The 22072-nt window shown below is 39.2% G+C and overlaps 1 protein-coding gene across 10 annotated transcripts in view; it reads left to right on the top strand.

Annotated features, from left to right (window-relative positions):
- The window catches only part of LOC307193824 (uncharacterized protein), a 168437-nt gene that overhangs the window by 75047 nt on the left and 71318 nt on the right, over positions 1-22072 (top strand). The window contains exon 5 of one of the 10 annotated variants that reach the window (XM_079936384.1): positions 210-3877. The exons of the other annotated variants lie outside the window; for them this stretch is intronic. Coding sequence (XP_079792510.1) covers positions 210-220 — 11 coding nt within the window. The 3' untranslated portion in view covers positions 221-3877. Of the gene's footprint in view, positions 1-209; positions 3878-22072 lie in introns of those variants that run through there. 10 annotated transcript variants of the gene reach the window in all.

The raw sequence follows: 22072 nt of genomic DNA, 5'->3' as shown, positions 1-22072 counted from the left end.
TCCCCTTCTCAAATATATGCTTCAAAAATATATATATATTTTTTTCCATCCCTCTAACTCTAATCATGGGCAGCAATATTTCTTCAATATTTTATCCACTCACACTGTCCAGGGAGGTTTCTTCGGCACAACAAGCAAGGCACACTGGGTTTATTTTTATAGCACATTTCCCACAGTCGTATCAGATAAAATGCATTACATCTCACCAGGTGACTGCTGAATAATCTCACAACTGTGGCTTCCACGTGAAAGGCAGAGATGATTAGCTTCCAAGGTGTTTGTGGGCCAGAATTACTCTGCTTCCCTTAACTAGGTAGGTTAGCACCTGTTCGAGTTCTTTGAGCTTTGTATACTGTTCCCTTGATTCACAGGAAGAAATCATAGACTTAATAGTCTGGTTGTGAGGATTAAATGAGATATTTTATATAAATTGCTAAGCATGGCTTTAGGCACATATAGAAAGCAATCCATAATTGAGGCTCTTGTCATTGCTAATTAAGGATAGGATATTAAGCGAAAATGGAAGTGTCCTTTTTGTGGAGGAGGATGATATACTGAAACATTTAAACGTATTATTTCCTGTAACTAATTTCTAATGAGATTTCAATGTGTGCTTGCTGTCTGATTCCCCAAGAGAATGGACTTTCTCCCTCACTTTATCACATAGATATTGCCTGAATAAGGTCCTAATACCTGTAACTGAATTCACTTTTAGGATTGCACTATCCTTTAAGAGGCAGCAAAATATATTAATAAAGAGTGTTAGTTCTAAACTCAGATTTCAAGTTCTAGCTGGGTTACTTATCAGCTGTGTGACCTTGATCAACCTGTTTCTGAATCTGTGAATGTTAGCCAGTGATATTCCTTTCTAGGGACATTATGCTGGGAATGAGATGATTTATATAAAACACTTAGCAGAGAAGATGGCATAGAGCAAGTACCTAATACATGTTACTTTAATCATGATGATTACACAGAATATTGGGATTGGGGTCAGATGACCTGAGTTTATATCTGTGTTCTGTTGCTTTTAATCTTACTGAGCCTTGGTCTCCTCATCCATAAAATTGGGCTAATAATATTCTCTTCACACAGTTGTTATGGTGATTTTAACGTATGTGAAAGTTCATAGAATATTGCCTAGAACCTGTAAAATATTAAATACGTGTTAAAATTATTTTCTTTTATTTGCGGTATCTGTGGCCCTAGGCAAGTTGATCTGCCTCTCATATTGGTTATGCCTCCTACTTGGCCTGTTATAGTTAACATCAAAAAAAAAAAAAAAAAAACAGGGTTTCCCTGGTGGCGCAGTGGTTGAGAGTCCGCCTGCCGATGCAGGGGACAGGGGTTCGTGCCCCGGTCCGGGAAGATCCCACATGCCGTGGAGCGGCTGGGCCCGTGAGCCATGGCCGCTGAGCCTGTGCGTCCGGAGCCTGTGCTCCGCAATGCGAGAGGCCACAACAGTGAGAGGCCCACGTAACGCAAAAAAAAAAAAAAAAAACCAAGAAAACAAATCCTCAAGCAACTCTAAAAATAGTACTATATCTAACATTATTATTTCAGAAGAGGATGGCATTCTGTTCCTGAAGGATTTGGCCATTGGAATTGTGGAGGAAGACCATCTTGGGATTTGTGTGGTGACATTTCTTAAATGCATGGTATAGCATGGGTTGCTTTCATCACACAGTAGGGAAATACTAATATCTATAATTTTATAATCCCTAACCCAGATTAACTTTAAAGCCATTAGTAAAGACAAATTCCATTTTGATATTTAGTACCCTGCTAGAGTATCTCTCACTACAGAAGTTTAAAATAAGCATTAAAATCCAGAAACAGATAAAACTAGCCTGTGCTGTGGAACACCATATTCGCAGGCAGTCCAATCTGAGGTCCACAGTCAAAAAAGATTTTAATCTATGAACTATGTGTAGTACAGTGGGTGTTGATGGGAGACAATGAGAAATTGACGCCTTTTGACCCTCCCTCTGTCCTGAGGTGGTTTCTATTTCAGGTTCGATCATTACACCATTATAGAGAAGCCCTGCCTATGCTAATATTTTTCTTAGACTTTGAACAAACTCAGACACCATAAGATTTTTTTTTTTTTTAACAAGGATGGAAACCTGAGAGCTTTCTGTGGTATCTCTCTTGTACTCCTCCTGTTCTCCTATGTGGATGCCCTTCTCTATCTTATATCACTTCCCCAGTTCAAGAATCCTTCAAGAGTAGCCTCAAAGCCCATCTCTGCTTTGCAAAGTTACTTGTTCCATATTGCTTACATAGATCTCTCTTCTTCCAACCCCCTTGAAACACTGTTCTTATCTTTCAGTTGAGTGTTGAATCACAGAATTTCTATCATATTATTTAAGTAGCGCAGAGAGAGGCTAATCCTTGAAATCAGGAAATAATTATATCTTAAATTATAATTTACAGCTCCGTGGCAGTGAACACAGTGGCTAAATAAATAAAAATTTAATTAAAATGGTATGCAATGAGGGCCTTACAAAAATGCCATTAAGAATAACATCGTTTGCATAAAACTGAATATCTAAAAACAGCTAGATAACTATCTAACTTTCCATTTGTATGTATAGATAAAGCACAAGGATTTGCCCATTAGGATTTTATTTTCCATGGTAGGTCATTTCAGATGCTTTAAGTGACCCTACAGGCATCTTTTTAAGTTGACCTTTGGACCCTGGTTTTTCATCTTGGGACTGCCGGCTGTGTACAATCCTAAAATGTTCCATAAAGGCTCAATCTTGCTTTTATTTCATGAGCCGTTTCCATTTAGTTAAAATTAAACTCTCAGCTACAGGAATATCTCCCAGGACTCAAAGCTTTCCCTTCTCAGTTAAAGCGTCTAACCTGCTAGCTTCCTGAGGGCAGTGAGCTCAGAGTGAAGCTGAATGACAGTGAAACCCCAAAGTGACGTGACATCGCTTCATTCCAGAATGGCTGTTCCCTGACGGCTGCATCTAACATATGCACAAAATCTCCCTCTCGATTTGCACTTCCAACACCATTCCTGAAATGTAAGCATTGTTCTTTGGTGTCTCATAGGTAGCATAAATTAAATGGGATAGTTTTTATATTGTGTTCCACCTCCACGTAGATTTTTCTTTACTGGTTTCTACATGTGTCTCAAGTTAAAGCGTTGTTTCCTAACTATCTCACTCCCTCTCCTGTTTACCCTCCTGTCCCTCACTTGCATATGAGAGCACCGTAAGCAGACACCTTTCCTAGTATCCACCATTGATCCATCCCCTATTGCCCTGTCCTCGTAGGACCTGATTTGATAGGAAAAGGTGTTCATTCTCAGATATTTACCAGCATGAGTGAGACTACCAATGCTTCATCCTTTCATTCACTGTGTTAGGTTTGTAAGAGACACATGGAACAAAAGGGGCTTAATCTCTTTTGGCGCCCAGCTGGAAATCCACAGGGAGAGAAGGAGCAAACAGGTATGCTGCTAATTATCAAACAGGTTGTTATGATGGGACATAGAACAGGGAATGAGAGCTCACCTGGTTGGAAGCAGGTGATCAGGGGGTTGACTTTTTAATAACTTTATTGAGGTACAATTTACACACAATACATTGTTCATATTTAAAGTATACTAAATACTGTGAGTTTTAATATATGCGTAGACCCACAAACCCATCATCCCAATCAAAATACCAAATATGTTGTAATTCCCAGTGTTTTCTTGTGCAGCTTTGCAATTCTTTCTTCTCTCTATGCTTTACTCACTATATATTAGTTTACATTTTCTAGAATTTTATAAAAATGGCATTATGCTTTTTTTTTTCTTGGTCTGAGTTATTTTACTCAGCATAATGATTTTGAGATTCATTCATGTCGTTGAACGTATCAATAGCTTACTCCATTTATTCACTTACTTATTTATGGCTGAATAGTGTTCCACTACAAGGATATACCACAGTTTAACTTTGCACTCCCTGATGGGCATTTGGGTTGTTTCCAGTCTTGTCTTTTATAACTAAATCTGTTAGGAATATTTGTCTACAAGTCTTTGTGTGGATGATATACTTTCATTTCCTCTTGGTAAAAATTTAGAAGTGGCCTTGCTGGGACATACTATCAGGACTTTTGACTGATGGAACAGCGTAAGAGGTTGGAATACACACAGTAATGGGCACGTTTTGGTCCCTTCCCAGGGGATAAGTATATACTTCAAAGGTACCTCAAATTTGCCAAGTTTTGAGTCTCAGTTCTCGACCTTCTTTTTCAAGTGTGGTCCCTTGTCAGTATTCCTTTGTTCAGTAAATTGTACCACCATCTGTGAAGTTGGGCAACACAAAGTCAGCCTTGACACCTACCTCTCTTTCATTCCCTTTATTCTATTGGTCTTCAAGTCCTACTGTTTCTCCCTCGTGAAAATCCCTACCATTTATACTGCCCACGCTCTAGTGTGGATCACTGCAGTCTCCCCCCCACCCTGGACCACTGGGCAGCATGCTCACCGTCCCCCATCCCTTGACTTGTACTCTCCATCCATTATCTGTGGTTAACATAAAATGACCTTTGAAACATGATATACTCAGCATAAGCCTGAGTGTATCACTTCACAGATTAAACCTTTAAACAGCCCTTCATAATCCTTGGAAAAAAGCCCAAAATCTTTACCATGGTTTACACAGTCTGCATATCCGTGTCCCTACTTAATGTACGTACTCAGCGTTACAACTCAGTATTATCCTCCGGTTCCATTTTATGTTTCGCCTACAGTGAGCTTTATTCAGGTCATCAACTTTTCCAAGTTCTTTATTACCTCTGGACTTTTACACTTCCTATGTCCCTGCCTTTCTCTTCACTTATTTGTCTGACTCTTACTTAACCAAGTTAAATATCATTTCCCCTAGAAAACTCAGGTCTAGGTAAAATAACTTAAGCCTGATCCTCCGTACCAATCTTAAGATATTAGAATGGCGAAGATTCTGGTCAGCCTCCCTAATTAAAAGTAGGGCCTAGCTCATCACTTTTGCATTCCTAATACCTAGTACAGCAGCACATCTTGAACATATTAAGTGCTCTAATGCATTTGATCATGAAATAAAAGGCTATGACAGTGATCTAGACTTTATATAACAGATGCCTGACAAATATTTGAAAAGTTGAGATGAATTCAAGAAATGTTTCTCAATAACCAACGTGGATGTCACCAATTTCATACACTAATATCCATGACTTTGCTTATGACAGAGGCCCTCTGGCTCTCATTCAAAATTAATTTTATACTTAGTCTACACAGTCCTAGTAAATTCAGGTATCAAGTTTGTTATACCAGAATATATTAGAAACAGAAAATCCAGTGGTTGAAGAGAAAAATTAATGCAGTTGTGTATAGGCACACACACTGCAGCAAAGAGTGAAGATACTGAAAAACATGGAACTGGAATTCAAAACCTCAGTAGTCTAGGGTCATTTTGTTGAGGGTCATATGATCTGATGCCATCATTTGATTGGAGTGGAGGCAGATTTTGATGTTACTAATTAAGGTTCTGATCTGATGAGGCTACTGATAATCATAGGTACCCTTGATTGTGTTCTGTGTGACAGAAATGGAGCTAAGCTCTCTTTGCATTATCTCATTAAATTCTCATAATGACCCTATAAAATTGGTATTGACTTTATAGAAGAGAAAAGGAAAGTTGAGAGAAGTTAAATATCTTGGCCTTGGCTACCTAGCTTTCAGATATGACTCTAGCCTGCTTAGTCTAAGTAGTCAAGAAAGGATTAAATTATGTTCTTTTACCGTATTTAAAGAAACAACAAATTGTAAAAGAAGTTCATTGAAAACAGATTTTTTTCTTTCAATTTTGGATTCTCCAGGGGGATGTTTGAGTTATCTAAAATAATAAGGTAGGAACATTTATTTCCCAATCATGCCAAATAAATGAAGTTTTCCTGTAAATGCTTTCCCATGATTAATTACACTTCATGATTATCTGTAAAATTACGAAAAGACTCTAGCGAACAGTGCTTCCTGAAAAGTGGCAATAGCATGATGCTAATACTAGACAATGTATTACCCTATACGGGCTCATTAAGGGGCCTGGTTTTCATCTTTAATTGCAAAGAACATATATCCCTGATGTGAGTTTGTAGTCATTTTAATAAGAAGTACCAGAAGTGTGAATAGAATCTATCACCAGATCCACTTAGAACCCATTTATCTTTATGACTATATGTGTTATGGATCATCAGCCCAGGATCATACAGACCCCCATCAACACTCATCTTCCTTATGGCAAGTGTAAAATGCAGTGTCTCTACTGGGAGATGAAATTTTTTTCCACACTTGTGAGTGATAGACTCCTATGTTCCTAAACATTTTTTACCTCAACTAATTAATTCCAGCGCTGCATTAGGTAAACCTCTACTCCCCAGCTCTGTCTTTTAAGGAGTGCTCACCACCAGGTAATGACTCAGGGACAGCCCACCCCCAATCAATTCCTCCTCTCTCCCCAACTTCTTCACATTGTCTGATTCCCGACCTCCACTGTTTTTGATATATTTTACTCTCTTGGATTTAATAAATCGCCACCCCCCGAAATTCTGTTGTCCAAGTCGATATAGACTTCCGCTTCCCTAGCCAGAACCCCACCTCCATTTAGCATTTTGAAAGCCCACCAGTATGGTGTATAACCAGTACTCCCCACCAGTGTAGTCAGCGTGTCTCCATATCTCTGTTTTCACCACTTACCTTCCCCCAGAAGACCAGCAGGATTAATCTCATCATGCTTTTATTCCCATTTTACTCTGTAACTACCAAAAGTCCAAGCATTCAAGATATTTAAATAGTAATTTTTATCCCCATAACCTCTTTTTTTTTTTAAACATCTTTATTGGGGTATAATTGCTTTACAATGGTGTGTTAGTTTCTGCTTTATAACAAAGTGAATCAGTTATACATATACATATGTTCCCATATGTCTTCCGTCTTGTGTCTCCCTCCCTCCCACCCTCCCTATCCCACCCCTCCAGGCTGTCACAAAGCACCGAGCCAATATCCCTGTGCCATGCGGCTGCTTCCCACTAGCTATCTACCTTACTACGTTTGTTAGTGTGTATATGTCCATGACTCTCTCTCGCCCTGTCACAGCTCACCCTTCCCCCTCCCCATAACCTCAAGTCCGTTCTCTAGGAGGTCTGCATCTTTATTCCTGCCTTACCCCTAGGTTCTTCATGACATTTTTTTTTCTTAAATTCCATATATATGTGTTAGCATACGGTATTTGTCTTTTTCTTTCTGACTTACTTCACTCTGTATGACAGACTCTAGGTCTATCCACCTCATTACAAATAGCTCAATTTTGTTTCTTTTTATGGCTGAGTAATATTCCATTGTATATATGTGCCACATCTTCTTTATCCATTCATCCGATGATGGGCACTTAGGTTGTTTCCATCTCCGGGCTATTGTAAATAGAGCTGCAATGAACATTTTGGTACATGACTCTTTTTGAATTTCGGTTTTCTCAGGGTATATGCCCAGTAGTGGGATTGCTGGGTCATATGGTAGTTCTATTTGTAGTTTTTTAAGGAACCTCCATACTGTTCTCCATAGTGGCTGAACCAATTCACATTCCCACCAGCAGTGCAAGAGTGTTCCCTTTTCTCCACACCCTCTCCAGCATTTATTGTTTCTAGATTTTTTGATGATGGCCATTCTGACTGGTGTGAGATGATATCTCATTGTAGTTTTGATTTGCATTTCTCTAATGATTAATGATGTTGAGCATTCTTTCATGTGTTTGTTGGCAGTCTGTATATCTTCTTTGGAGAAATGTCTATTTAGGTCTTCTGCCCATTTTTGGATTGGGTTGTTTGTTTTTTTGTTATTGAGCTGCATGAGCTGCTTGTAAATTTTGGAGATTAATCCTTTGTCGGTTGCTTCATTTGCAAATATTTTCTCCCATTCTGAGGGTTGTCTTTTGGTCTTGTTTATGGTTTCCTTTGCTGTGCAAAAGCTTTGAAGTTTCATTAGGTCCCATTTGTTTATTTTTGTTTTTATTTCCATTACTCTAGGAGGTGGGTCAGAGAGGATCTTGCTGTGATTTATGTCATAGAGTGTTCTGCCTATGTTTTCCTCTAAGAGTTTGATAGTTTCTGGCCTTATATTTAGGTCTTTAATCCATTTTGAGCTTATTTTTGTGTATGGTGTTAGGGAGTGATCTAATCTCATACTTTTATATGTAGCTGTCCAGTTTTCCCAGCACCACTTATTGAAGAGGCTGTCCTTTCTCCACTGTACATTCCTGCCACCTTTATCAAAGATAAGGTGTCCATATGTGCATGGGTTTATCTCTGGGCTTTCTATCCTGTTCCATTGATCTATCTTTCTGTTTTTGTGCCAGTACCATACCGTCTTGATAACTGTAGCTTTGTAGTATAGTCTGAAGTCAGGGAGCCTGATTCCTCCAGTTCCTTTTTTCGTTCTCATGATTGCTTTGGCTATTCGGGGTCTTTTGTGTTTCCATACAAATTGCAAAATTTTTTGTTCTAGTTCTGTGAAAAATGCCAGTGGTAGTTTGATAGGGATTGCATTGAATCTATAGATTGCTTTGGGTAGTAGAGTCATTTTCACAATGTTGATTCTTCCAATCCAAGAACATGGTATATCTCTCCATCTATTTGTATCATCTTTAATTTCTTTCATCAGTGTCTTATAATTTTCTGCATACAGGTCTTTTGTCTCCTTAGGTAGGTTTATTCCTAGATATTTTATTCTTTTTGTTGCAATGGTAAATGGGAGTGTTTTCTTGATTTCACTTTCAGATTTTTCATCATTAGTATATAGGAATGCCAGAGATTTCTGTGCATTAATTTTGTATCCTGCCACTTTACCAAATTCATTGATTAGCTCTTGTAGTTTTCTGGTAGCATCTTTAGGATTCTCTATGTATAGGATCATGTCATCTGCAAACAGTGACAGCTTTACTTCTTCTTTTCCGATTTGGATTCCTTTTATTTCCTTTTCTTCTCTGATTGCTGTGGCTAAAACTTCCAAAACTATGTTGAATAAGAGAGGTGAGAGTGGGCAACCTTGTCTTGTTCCTGATCTTAGTGGAAATGCTTTCAGTTTTTCACCATTGAGGATGATGTTTGCTGTGGGCTTGTCATATATGGCCTTTATTATGTTGAGGAAAGTTCCCTCTATGCCTACTTTCTGCAGGGTTTTTATCATAAATGGGTGTTGAATTTTGTCAAAAGCTTTCTCTGCATCTATTGAGATGATCATATGGTTTTTCTCCTTCAATTTGTTAATATGGTTTATCACATTGATAGATTTGCGTATATTGAAGAATCCTTGCATTCCTGGAATAAACCCCACTTGATCATGGTGTATGATCGTTTTAATGTGCTGTTGGATTCTGTTTGCTAGTATTTTGTTGAGGATTTTTGCATCTATGTTCATCAGTGATATTGGCCTGTAGTTTTCTTTCTTTGTGACATCCTTGTCTGGTTTTGGTATCAAGGTGATGGTGGCCTCGTAGAAGGAGTTTGGGAGTGTTCCTCCCTCTGCTATATTTTGGAAGAGTTTGAGAAGGATAGGTGTTAGCTCTTCTCTAAATGTTTGATAGAATTCGCCTGTGAAGCCATCTGGTCCTTGTCTTTTGTTTGTTGGAAGATTTTTAATCACAGTTTCGATTTCAGTGCTTGTGATTGGTCTGTTCATATTTTCTATTTCTTCCTGATTCAGTCTTAGCAGGTTGTGCATTTCTAAGAATTTGTCCATTTCTTCCAGATTGTCCATTTTATTGGCATAGAGTTGCTTGTAGTAATCTCTCATGATCTCTTTTATTTCTGCAGTGTCAGTTGTTACCTCTCCTTTTTCATTTCTAATTCTATTGATTTGAGTCTTCTTCCTTTTTTTCTTGATGAGTCTGGCTAGTGGTTTATCTATATTGTTTATCTTCCCAAAGAACCAGCTTTTAGTTTTATTGATCTTTGCTATTGTTTCCTTCATTTCTTTTTCATTTATTTCTGATCTGATTTTTATGATTTCTTTCCTTCTGCTAGCTTTGGGGTTTTTTTGTTCTTCTTTCTCTAATTGCTTGAGGTGCAAGGTTAGGTGGTTTATTCTAGATGTTTCCTGCTTCTTAAGGTGGGCTTGTATTGCTATAAACTTCCCCCTTAGAACTGCTTTTGCTGCATCCCACAAGTTTTGGGTCGTTGTGTCTCCATTGTCATTTGTTTCTAGGTATTTTTTGATTTCCTCTTTGATTTCTTCAGTGATCACTTCATTATTAAGTAGTGTATTGTTTAGCCTCCATGTGTTTGTATTTTTTACAGATCTTTTCCTGTAATTGATATCTAGTCTCATGGCGTTGTGGTCAGAAAAGATACTTGATACAATTTCAATTTTCTTAAATTTACCAAGGCTTGATTTGTGACCCAAGATATGATCTATCCTGGAGAATATTCCATGAGCACTTGAGAAAAATGTGTATTCTGTTGTTTTTGGATGGAGTGTCCTATAAATATCAATTAAGTCCATCTCGTTTAATGTATCATTTAAAGCTTGTGTTTCCTTATTTATTTTCATTTTGGATGATCTGTCCATGGGTGAAAGTGGAGTGTTTAAGTCCCCTACTATGAATGTGTTACTGTCGATTTCCCCTTTTATGGCTGTCAGTATTTGCCTTATGTATTGAGGCGCTCCTGTGTTGGGTGCATAAATATTTACAATTGTTATATCTTCTTCTTGGATCGATCCCTTGATCATTATGTAGTGTCCTTCTTTGTCTCTTTTAATAGTCCTTATTTTAAAGTCTATTTTGTCTGATATGAGAATTGCTACTCCAGCTTTCTTTTGGTTTCCATTTGCATGGAATATCTTTTTCCATCCCCTTACTTTCAGTCTGTATGTGTCTCTAGGTCTGAAGTGGGTCTCTTGTAGACAGCATATATAAGGGTCTTGTTTTTGTATCCATTCAGCTAATCTGTGTCTTTTGGTGGGAGCATTTAGTCCATTTACATTTAAGGTAATTATCGATATGTGTGTTCCTGTTCCCATTTTCTAAATTGTTTTGGGTTTGTTATTATAGGTCTTTTCCTTCTCTTGTGTTTCTTGCCTAGAGAAGATCCTTTAGCATTTGTTGTAAAGCTGGTTTGGTGGTGCTGAACTCTCTCAGCTTTTGCTTGTCTGTAAAGGTTTTAATTTCTCCATCAAATCTGAATGAGATCCTTGCTGGGTAGAGTAGTCTTGGCTGCAGGTTTTTCTCCTTCATCACTTTCAGTATGTCCTGCCACTCCCTTCTGGCTTGTAGGGTTTCTGCTGAGAGATCAGCTGTTAACCTTATGGGGATTCCCTTATGTGTTATTTGTTGTTTTTCCCTTGCTGCTTTTAATATGCTTTCTTTGTATTTAATTTTTGACAGTTTGATTAATATGTGTCTTGGTGTATTTCTCCTTGTATTTATCCTGTATGGGATTCTCTGTGCTTCCTGGACTTGATTAACTATTTCCTTTCCCATATTAGGGAAGTTTTCAACTATAATCTCTTCAAATATTTTCTCAGTCCCTTTCTTTTTCTCTTCTTCTTCTGGAACCCCTATAATTCGAATGTTGGTGCGTTTAATGTTGTCCCAGAGGTCTCTGAGACTGTCCTCAGTTCTTTTCATTCTTTTTTCTTTATTCTGCTCTGCAGTAGTTATTTCCACTATTTTATCTTCCAGGTCACTTATCCGTTCTTCTGCCTCAGTTATTCTGCTATTGATCCCATCTAGAATACTTTTAATTTCATTTATTGTGGTGTTCATCATTGCTTGTTTCATCTTTAGTTCTTCTAGGTCCTTGTTAACTGATTCTTGAATTTTGTCCATTCTATCTCCAAGATTTCGGATCATCCTTACTATCATTATTCTGAATTCTTTTTCAGGTAGACTGGCTATTTCCTCTTCATTTGTTAGGTCTGGTGCATTTTTATCTTGCTCCTTTATCTGCTGTGTGTTTTTCTGTCTTCTCATTTTGCGTATCTTACTCTGTTTGGGGTCTCCTTTTTGCAGGCTGCAGGTTCGTAGTTTCTGCTGTTTTTGATGTCTGTCTCCAATGGCTAAGGTTGGTTCAGTGGGTTGTGTAGGTTTCCTGGTGGAGGGGACTAGTGCCTGTGTTGTGGTGGATGAGGCTGGATCTTGTCTCTCTAGTGGGCAGGTTCACGTCTGGTGCTGTGTTTTGGGGTGTCTGTGGCCTTATTATGATTTTAGGCAGCCTCTCTGCTAATGGGTGGGATTGTGTTCCTGTTTTGCTAGTTGTTTGGCATAGGTTGTCCAGTGTGAAGCTGGGTGCTGGTGTTAAGATGGAGGTCTCTGGGAGATTTTCGCAGTTTGATATTATGTGGAGCTGGGAGGTCTCTTGTTGACCAGTGTCCTGAAGTTGGCTCTCCTACCTCAGAGGTAGAGCCCTGACTCCTGGCTGGAGCACCAAGAGCTTTTCATCCACACGGCTCAGAATAAAAGGGAGAAAAAGTAGAGGGAATTAGTAGAAGTGTGAGGAAAGAAAGAAGGAAAGGAGGGAAGGAAGGAAGGAAGAAAGAAAGAAAGAAGCAAAGAAGGAAAGAAAGGAGGGAGGGAGGGAGGAAGGAAGGAAGGAGGGAAAGAAGGAAAAAAGACAGAAAGAAGATACAGTAAAAATAAAATAAAGTATAATAAAGTTATTGAATTAAAAAATTCTTATTTAGGAAAAAAAAAGGGACGGATAGAACCTTAGGACAAATGTTGGAAGCAAAGCTATACAGACAAAATCTTACACAGAAGCATACACATACACCCTCACTAAAAGAGGTAAATGGGGAAAAATCATAAATCTTGCTGTCAGAGACCACCTCCTCAATTTGGGATGATTCGTTGTCTAAAGGAGGGAAGGAAGGAAGGAAAGAAAGAAAGAAAAAGAAAGAACGAAGGTAAAGTATAATAACGTTATTAAAATTAAAATTGATTATTAAGAAAAAATTTTAAAAAAAAAACCATGGACGGATAGAACCCTAGGACAAATGGTGGAAGCAAGACTATACAGACAAGATCTCACACAGAAGCATACACATATACATTCACAAAAAGAGGAAAAGGGAAAAAAATCATAGATCTTGCTCCTAAAGTCCACTTCCTTAATTTGGGATGATTGGTTGTCTATTCAGGTATTCCACAGATGCAGGGTATATCAAGTTGATTGTGGAGCTTTAATCCGCTGCTTCTGAGGCTGCTGGGAGAGATTTCCCTTTCTCTGCTTTGTTCTCACAGCTCCCAGTGGCTCAGCTTTGGATTTGGCCCTGCCACTTCGTGTAGGTCGCTGGAGGGCGTCTGTTTTTTGCTCAGACAGGGCGGGGTTAAAAGAGCCGCTGATTCGGGGGCTCTGGCGCACTCAGGCTGGCGGGGAGGGAGGGGCCCGGAGTGCGGGGCGGGCCTGCGGCGGCAAAGGCCGGCGTGACTTTGCACCAGCCTGAGGCCCGCCGTGCGTTCTCCCGGGGAAGTTGTCGCTGGATCCCGGGAACCTGGCAGTGGCGGGCTGCACAGGTTCCACGGAAGAGGGGTGTGGAGAGTGACCTGTGCTCGCACACAGGCCCCTCGGTGGCGGCGGCGGCAGCAGCAGCCTTAGCGTCTCCCGCCCGTCTCTGGGGTCCGCGCTTTCAGCCGCGGCTCGCGCCCGTCTCCGGAGTTCCCTCAAGCAGTGTTCTTAAACCCCTCTCCTCACGCACCAGGAAACAAAGAGGGAAGAAAAAGTCTCTTGCCTCTTCGGCAGGTGCAGACTTTTTCCCGGACTCCCTCCCGGCTAGCCGTGGTGCACTAACCCCTTCAGGCTATGTTCAAGCCGCCAACCCCAGTCCTCTCCCTGCGCTCCGTTGGAAACCGAAACCCGAGCCTCAGAGCCTCAGCTCGCAGCCCCGCCCGCCCCGGAGGGTGAGCAGACAAGCCTCTCGGGCTGGTGAGTGCCGGTCAGCACCGATCCTCTATGCGGGAATCTCCCCGCCTTGCCCTCCGCACCCGTTGCTGTGCACTCCTCCGCGGCTGCGAAGCTCTCCCCTCCGCCCCCCGCAGTCTCCGCCCGCGAAGGGGCTTCCTAGTGTGTGAAACTCCCACTGGTACAGGTGCCGTACCTATTCTTTTGTCTCTGATTTTTGTTTTTTTTCTTTTGCCCTACTCAGGTACGTGGGGGAGTTTCTTGCCTTTTGGGAGGTCTGAGGTCTTCTGCCAGCGTTCAGTAGGTGTTCTGTAGGAGTTGTTCCACGTGTAGATGTATTTCTGGTGTATCTGTGGGAGGAAGGTGATCTCCGCGTCTTACTCTTCCGCCATCTTCAAGGTCCCCCCCCCCATAACGTCTTACATCTCTTGATCTGATCTAATCTCCCGTCTCTTTCCAATCCCTCACTCCCCAAATAGTTTATGTGTATCCTTTAGAATATATAGTCTGTCATTACCAAAATTCCCAATCTTCAGTATTTTCCTTTAATGTTTCCTTTATCTTCTGACTTGAATAAAAAACTGATTTCCGGCCTTCCCTGGTGGCGCAGTGATTGAGAGTCCGCCTGCCGATGCAGGGGACACGGGTTCGTGCCCTGGTCCGGGAAGATCCCACATGCCGCGGAGCGGCTGGGCCCGTGAGCCATGGCCGCTGAGCCTGTGCTCCGCAACGGGAGAGGCCACAACAGTGAGAGGCCCGCGTACCGCAAAAAAAAAAAAAAAAAACTGACTTCCCCTGATGACACAGCTTTCCTTACTGTCTTCTCAGAGAAGGACAACTCTCTGTTGTAGAGCTTAGAGACTAGATTGTCATTCTCTTCCCCCCCACAGTGCTGCTTCTAAGACATTTCTCCTAATTAAAAAAAACAAAAACAAAACAACAACAAAAAAACCAAAGCCTCAGCTTGTATGAAGTATGTGCCAACAAACTGTACTATCCTGGCTGTCATAATCATCTATTAAATCTCATTCATTTCTCCTCATTTCCTGAATGTTTTTGCTTGCAGCCTCCTATTTTTCTGTCACTATTCTTGTCACTATTTTTGGAGATTTGAAAAGTCCCATAGCTCATCTGCCCGAATCCCAATTAGGGAAAAAATCTGCTTTATGGTGATAAATCCCTCTTGATCATAATGACTTTTTAAAAATACGTTGCTGGAATCTATTTGCTAATATGAGGTAGAACTTAAGATCTTAAAAGAAATGTGCTTCTAGTTACTTTTGGGTAAATTTTCCATATCTGATTTTTGTATTAGGACTCTTCTAATTTTTTAATACATTGGAAAATAACTGATGTCTTTCTAAGGTGTATATCTTTGATTATATTTTCTATTTTCATAAAGCTACTTGTATTCTCTACTCAAAACAGGAGTAAATAATGGCTGCACATAACTAATCAATAATCAGCCATTTTGTCCAGATTTTCAAATGTGTTGGTATAAAGCTACCATGGTATTCTTTTGTAATTAAAAAAAAAAAACTCTGTTTTATAGCTAGTCCCATCACTATCATATTTGCCAAATATTGCTTATTTTATTGGTCTTTCTAAAGAACAAGCTTTTGGTTTTATTTGTCAAGTTTACTGCTTTTCTTCTCTATTTTTGACTTTTCTCTTGATTAATTTTGTCCTTCCACTCTTTGGGATTTACCTTGTTCTTTTTCTATGTCTACTGTTCATTTCCTGTAGCTTCAAGAGCCATTTTCAACAACTCAACGAGCTCTGCCGGCTGTGTCATGGCCACTTCATCATATGCCATTAAAACTTAATCTCATACACTGGGTGAAGACTCAGCAGTCTTATTTTGCTTTCAAAATTGTTCTATGGCCTTGGATCCTTCTTCTTCTCCTAAATTAGCACTATCATCAGGGAAGATTCTAGTGGGCCTAGAATTCTAGGCTTGCCTTTCCTGCAGTTTCATAATAAAAGAAAAAACATTTCCACCCTGTTTTTGATGTTGATCGAATATTTAGCAACACTTCTTTGCACTATATTCAAATCCCAAAATATAAGCAAGCCTTCATGCACACAGGCTCACTGAAATGTCATAATTTTAAACTATGTATGACCTTGAACAATGACCTTTCCAAATACTCCACACTCTGCCTAGGTGTTCAGACTTTTTCATTCCTACAACATCTTTTACACATGGTCGATTTGTGTCATAAGTTCTTCCTCACTCCCACTTCTGAGTATATATCCAAAGGAAACATCATCATTATTAGAAGAGATATCTGTACTCCCATGTTCATTGTAGCATTATTCACAAGAGCCAAGGTATGGAAACAACCTAAGTGTCCATAGTAGATTAATGGATAAAGGAAATATGGTATATATATACACGATGGAATATTATTCAACCTTAAAAAAGAAGAAAATCCTATCATTTAAGTCAACATGGATAAAACTGGAGGACACTATGCTAAGTGAAATAAGACAAAGACAAATAGTGCATGATGTCACTTATATGTGGACTCTAAAAAAATAATGAAATAAATCAACTCTTCCCTCCCTGGACATTTTCCTCAGCAGAATCTAGCAGCCTCTACTATGAGTCTTATCTTTTTTTTTTTAGTGTTTGTACCAGATCACAACCCCAGGGAACCTATGTATTTACCGATGTATATCTAGATTATACTTTACCATTGTTCTTTTTCTTTGCAATTCATTCCATCCACTTCTGGCATCAGAACCTCATTTTTCCTTTGGAGAAGTCCTTATGATTCAGGTAGGCTGTGTGTCTCCTCCCTAGGCTGTGTGACTTGGGGCTGGCTAGACACAGTGTTTTATATATACTCTATATGTCTTAAGTACTCATTTCTGTTTTCCGTCATTTTCCCTCCACATTTTAGTGTAGTTATTTTTTAATTGACATTTGTAATCCTTTCTTTTGTTTGACTAAAGTACTGTTCAACCGATCTTCTGAGTGCTTAGTTTCAGCATTTTCAATTCTAGAAGTTTCTTTTGGTTGCATTTCACAGACAATTTTTGCTTAAATTGTACATGTTGTCCTTTTTTTAATACATTAATCATAATTTTAAATAATAGTTTCATTGAGATATAATTTACTTTCCATATTATTTCAAGTGTACAATTTAATGTGTTATGCATCTACCACCACAATCAATTTTAGAACTTTCATCCACCCCCCAAAAGAAACAGAATCTATTATAGGTCACTCACTCCCCCATTTCTCCAAACCCTAGGCAGCCACTAATATACTTTGTCTCTACAGATTTGTCTAGACTGGACATTGCATACAAATGGAATCATACAATTACTTAGCATGTTTTCAAGGTTCATCCATGTTGTAGCATGCATCAGTACTTGATTTCTTTTTATGGCTGAATAGTATTCCATGGTGTAGATATTACTATGTTTCATCTATCCATTCACAGTAAATGGCCACTTGGGGTATTTCCACTTTGGGGCTCTTATGAATAATGCTGCTGTGGTTGGATTTACGTGCAAGTTTTGTATGCAGGTCTAGATTTGTTTTTTAAATTAACAGACTATTTCGGAGCCGTTTCTGGTTTACAGAAAAATTAAGCAGAAAGGACAGAGTTCTCATACCTCCTTACCTCTCTACCCAGTTTCCCCTATTATTAATATCTTACATTAGCGTAATACATTTGTTATAGTTAATGAACCAATATTGACACATTATTACTAACTAATGTCCATGGTTTACTTTAGACTTCACTCTTTGTTTTGTACATTATATGATTTTTGACAAATGTGCAAGAGCCTGTATCCACCATTACAGAACCATACACAGGAGTTTCTCTGCCCTTAAAATTCGGGGCTTCACCCATCCTTTTCTCCCTCCCCACAACCTCTGGCAACCACTGATCTTTTGACTGTCTCCACACTTTTGCCTTTTCCTAAATTTCATATAGCTGCAATCATATAATATGCATGTAGCCTTTGCAGATTGGCTTTTTTTCACTTAGCAATATGCATTTAAGCTTCTTCCATGTCTTTTCATGGCTACATAGCCTTTTCTCTTTATTGCTGAACGCTATTCCTTTGTACCGATATACCATAGTTCGTTTATCCATTCACCTATTGAAAAACATCTTGGTTGATTTCAAGTTTTGGCAATTATGAAAGAAGCTGTTATAAACATCCACGTACAGGTTTTTATGTGGATGTAACTTTTCAGTTCCTATGGGTAAATACCAAATAGCATGATTACTAGATCACTGTATGGTAAAAGTATGTTTAGTTTTGTAAGAAATTGCCAAGTATCCTCCTAGCAACAAATGAGAGTTCCAGTTATTCTGCATCGTCAACAACTTTGGTATTTCAGTATTTGGATTTTAGACATTTGAATAGGTGTGTAGTGGTATCTCATTATTGTTCTAATTTAAAATTCCCTGATGACGTGGAATGTGTAGCATCTTTTCATATGCTTATTTGCCGTGCGTCTATTTTCTTTGTTTAATCATAGTTGTTTTGTTTTTTAACCAAGGCCTACTCACTCTTGTCCTCCTGTGTCTATTTATATTTTCTTTTTTCCTTCTTTCTTTCTTTCTTTCTTTTTTTTTAATCTTTTGATCATTTAGTCTTTTTCCTGGTATGTCCAATTATTTTTATATTAAAATTGGGCTTAACTTATTTTAGGAAACTATAAAGATACCTCCACATTCAGGATGTTGTTATCGTTCTCTTGAAAAGATTTCCTTTTGCCCATGGCAGACAGTTACTATAGGGACTGGAAATCTTAGTCCATTCTCAGTTTGAGCTCATTCAAAGCCGTTTTTCACTCTGTGTGAAGGTTGCTCTATTTCTGTCTTGTCCTTCCTCTACGGGTGTTGCCCTTTGGGATTACCATGTGAACGTTTAGATTCTCCCTATTCCCAACTACCCTTGTATTTGTTAGGCTTTAAATGTAATGATTCCCCCAGCCCTGTGAGACTAAGGATACGTGTAGCTTGTCATTCCATTAGTTGTTGCCTTTAGCTTGAGCTCTTGCCGTTTGGCTTCTGTGGTTAGAGTCTTTTGAACTCCTTGGCTTTTCAGCTCCTAGGCTGTATGAGTTGAATCAGCAAATGCCCCAAGGAGAAAAGCTGCACCAAATGTCAAGCTTGCGTCTGTGTTTCCCTTCTCTCCAGAACTTGGCCCACATGTCTTGGTGTCTCTCTAACATTCGGATGCTGGCGAAGAGATGTTTTCTTACTTTATCCGGGTTTTCTAAAATTTCTTTAGACTTCACCTGATCTTATGTTATTATTGAAGTATCATCTCAATTATCCCTAGGAAGAAAATTTACAATTTTATGTTTTATTTTTTTATTTTCTATATTACCTCAGTTTCTGTAGAGATCTTTTACCTGATTCTTCAGTCTATTTCCTGTGTTACCAGTAAGATGGAGATAGGTGGAGGCTAAGAATATTGGGGGGGAAATCACTGATGAATGATATGTCTCGCTCTTTTTGTTTTTCCTCTCCTTATTTACTCTGGCAGCCTACATTTGCCCTTCTTGATTTGACCCAGTTGCCCAAATATGCCACCCACTCTGGCAAACACCTGACTTTACTCTCATAAATGTCTGCATGTTAGGATTAGCTAGATGATGAACACCATGCCAAAGTTTTTTGTGTGACCAGTCAGAATGGCCATCATTAAAAAAATCTACAAACAATAAGTGCTGGAGAGGGTGTGGAGAAAAGGGAACCCTCTTGCACTGTTGGTGGGAATGTACATTGATACAGCCACTATGGAGTACAGTATGGAGGTTCCCTAAAAAACTAAAAATAAAACTACCATACGACCCAGCAATCCCACTACTGGGCATATACCCTAAAAAAACCATAATTCGAAAAGAGACATGTACCACCATGTTCACTGCAGCACTATTTACAATCGCCAGGACATGGAAGCAACCTAAGTGTCCATCGACAGATGAATGATGGAGAAGATGTGGCACATATATACAATGGAATATTACTCAGCCATAAAAAGAAATGAAATTGAGTTATTTGCAGTGAGGTGGATGGGCCTAGAGACTGTCATACAGAGTGAAATAAGTCAGAAAGAGAAAAACAAATACCGTACGCTATCGCAGATATATGGAATCTAAAAAAAAAAAAATTATTCTGAAGAACCTAGGGGCAGGACAGGAATAAAGACGCAGACATAGAGAATGGACTTGAGGACACGGGGAGGGGGAAGGGTAAGCTGGGATGAAGTGACAGAGTGGCTTGGACATATATACACTACCAAATGTAAAATAGATACTAGTGGGAAGCAGCCACATAGCACAGGGAGATCAGCTCCATGCTCTGTGACCACCTAGAGGGGTGGGGTAGGGAGGGTGGGAGGGGGGGAGACGCAAGAGGGAAGAGATATGGGGATATATGTATATGTATAGCTGATTCACTTTGTTATAAGCAGAAACTAACACAGCACTGTAAAGCAATTATACTCCAATAAAGATGTTAAAAAACCAAAAAGTTAGATAGTAAAAAATTCAAAAGAATTGCCCACACTCCTCCAACAGATTCTCTAACATATAGCAGAACAGAATTCACACTGAATCTGGTTTATGAGTAAAAGACAAGTCAACTTTAAAGTGGTTCACAGATGACAACATTTCTTTTCCATGTGCCTGCTTTGGAGCCATATTTCTGCTGACCACTCAAAACTTTCCTCTTGAGTATTCTGTGATATATTAGAACCAGGAATAAGGGATGTTAGTGCTGGAAGGGTCAGCCAGTGGTCTGGGATTTAATTCACATATCCTTTCTGCACCAGGCTCTTTAAGATCATTGGGTTAGCCTAAGAATTTTGAAGCTGTAGAATTCAAGACAGTGCATTACAATATGCCAATATTACTATTCTCCTGCTCTGACATTCTCCACTGATGGACAGATGAAGGAGAAGGAAGGGCAGTCACCAGTAACTGAGAGTAAATGAAACTGGAATATTATAATTCAGTATCATTTGAGTGACTGAATTGGCTGGCAGAGTGTTCTGCAGTTAAGGGTGAGGAAAGATTAATTCTGCACATGACACCACTACTGTATTTATACAAGTCTACTGGGACAGTTGTTTACCTTGAATTGTTTTCTTCATTCATTTCAGTCAGACAGTTGTGTTGACTGATTTTCCTTTTTGATGTATGAAATGACTGACTGAATTTACCATTTAATTTCCACTAATGCACTGTAAAAACAATACATTACTTAAATTGGATTGGAAGGTATGAAAATGTTTACCCCAGAACTAGAAAGGCCAGATAAATCATATGAAACATTTGACTGTGAGTGTTAGAAAGCTACTGAGGTAGCCATGACCTAGAAAAGTAAAATAGAGAAAGAAACTCACTGAAGTGAGAACAATATTCTGCACATGCGTTTCTAGCCCAGTCATTTAGAAACTACTGATGAAGAGCAAAAGTCTGAGAAACCAAATGTGACTCCTAAGAGGTAGAAAAGCCAGTAGATCTTAGGACAGTGTCATAGGACTAAGGAAACCAGAGTTGGAATTGAGAAATAACAAGGCAGCTAGAATTTTAAGGACCAAAATCACAGAGAGAGTAAAGATTCAGAGAACGGAGCTGGATTCAGCAACAGTGTTTCCTTGCAGTATTTTCCATGTATAATAGGTAGATAAGACAAGATGCTAAGAAGTCAAACAAAAGCTAACTGAAGTCAAAGCAAAGACTTAGTTGGCTCATAATGCTGAAGAGACAAAATTGGGGTTCAGAACCTATGAAAGATTTGTGGCCCAATGGAAAACTAATGATATGAATTAGGACATTGGAAGTCTCTACATATGTGTGTGTGTGTGTGTGTGTGTGTGTGTGTGTGTGTCTGTGTGTGTCTGTGTGTCTATGTGTTAGGAAGGTTAATGCAACATCTACATTGAACCTCATAAAGAAGGAAAATGAGTATGAAGTTGGTCCAGTGACTGAGGTGATCTTCCCCTCTGCTCCCTACCTAAGAATAGGAAATTCTCTCCTCAAGAAAATACAGTTGACCCTGGAACAATGTAGGGGTTAGAGACGCTGACTCCCTGTGCAGTCAAAAATCCCCATATAACTTTATGGTCGACCCTTCTTATCTGTGGTTCTGAATCT

The sequence above is a fragment of the Stenella coeruleoalba genome (genome assembly GCF_951394435.1).
Source record: "Stenella coeruleoalba genome assembly, chromosome: 11".
NCBI classification, from domain to species: domain Eukaryota; kingdom Metazoa; phylum Chordata; class Mammalia; order Artiodactyla; family Delphinidae; genus Stenella; species Stenella coeruleoalba.
This window is presented reverse-complemented; position numbering and strand designations above follow the sequence as displayed.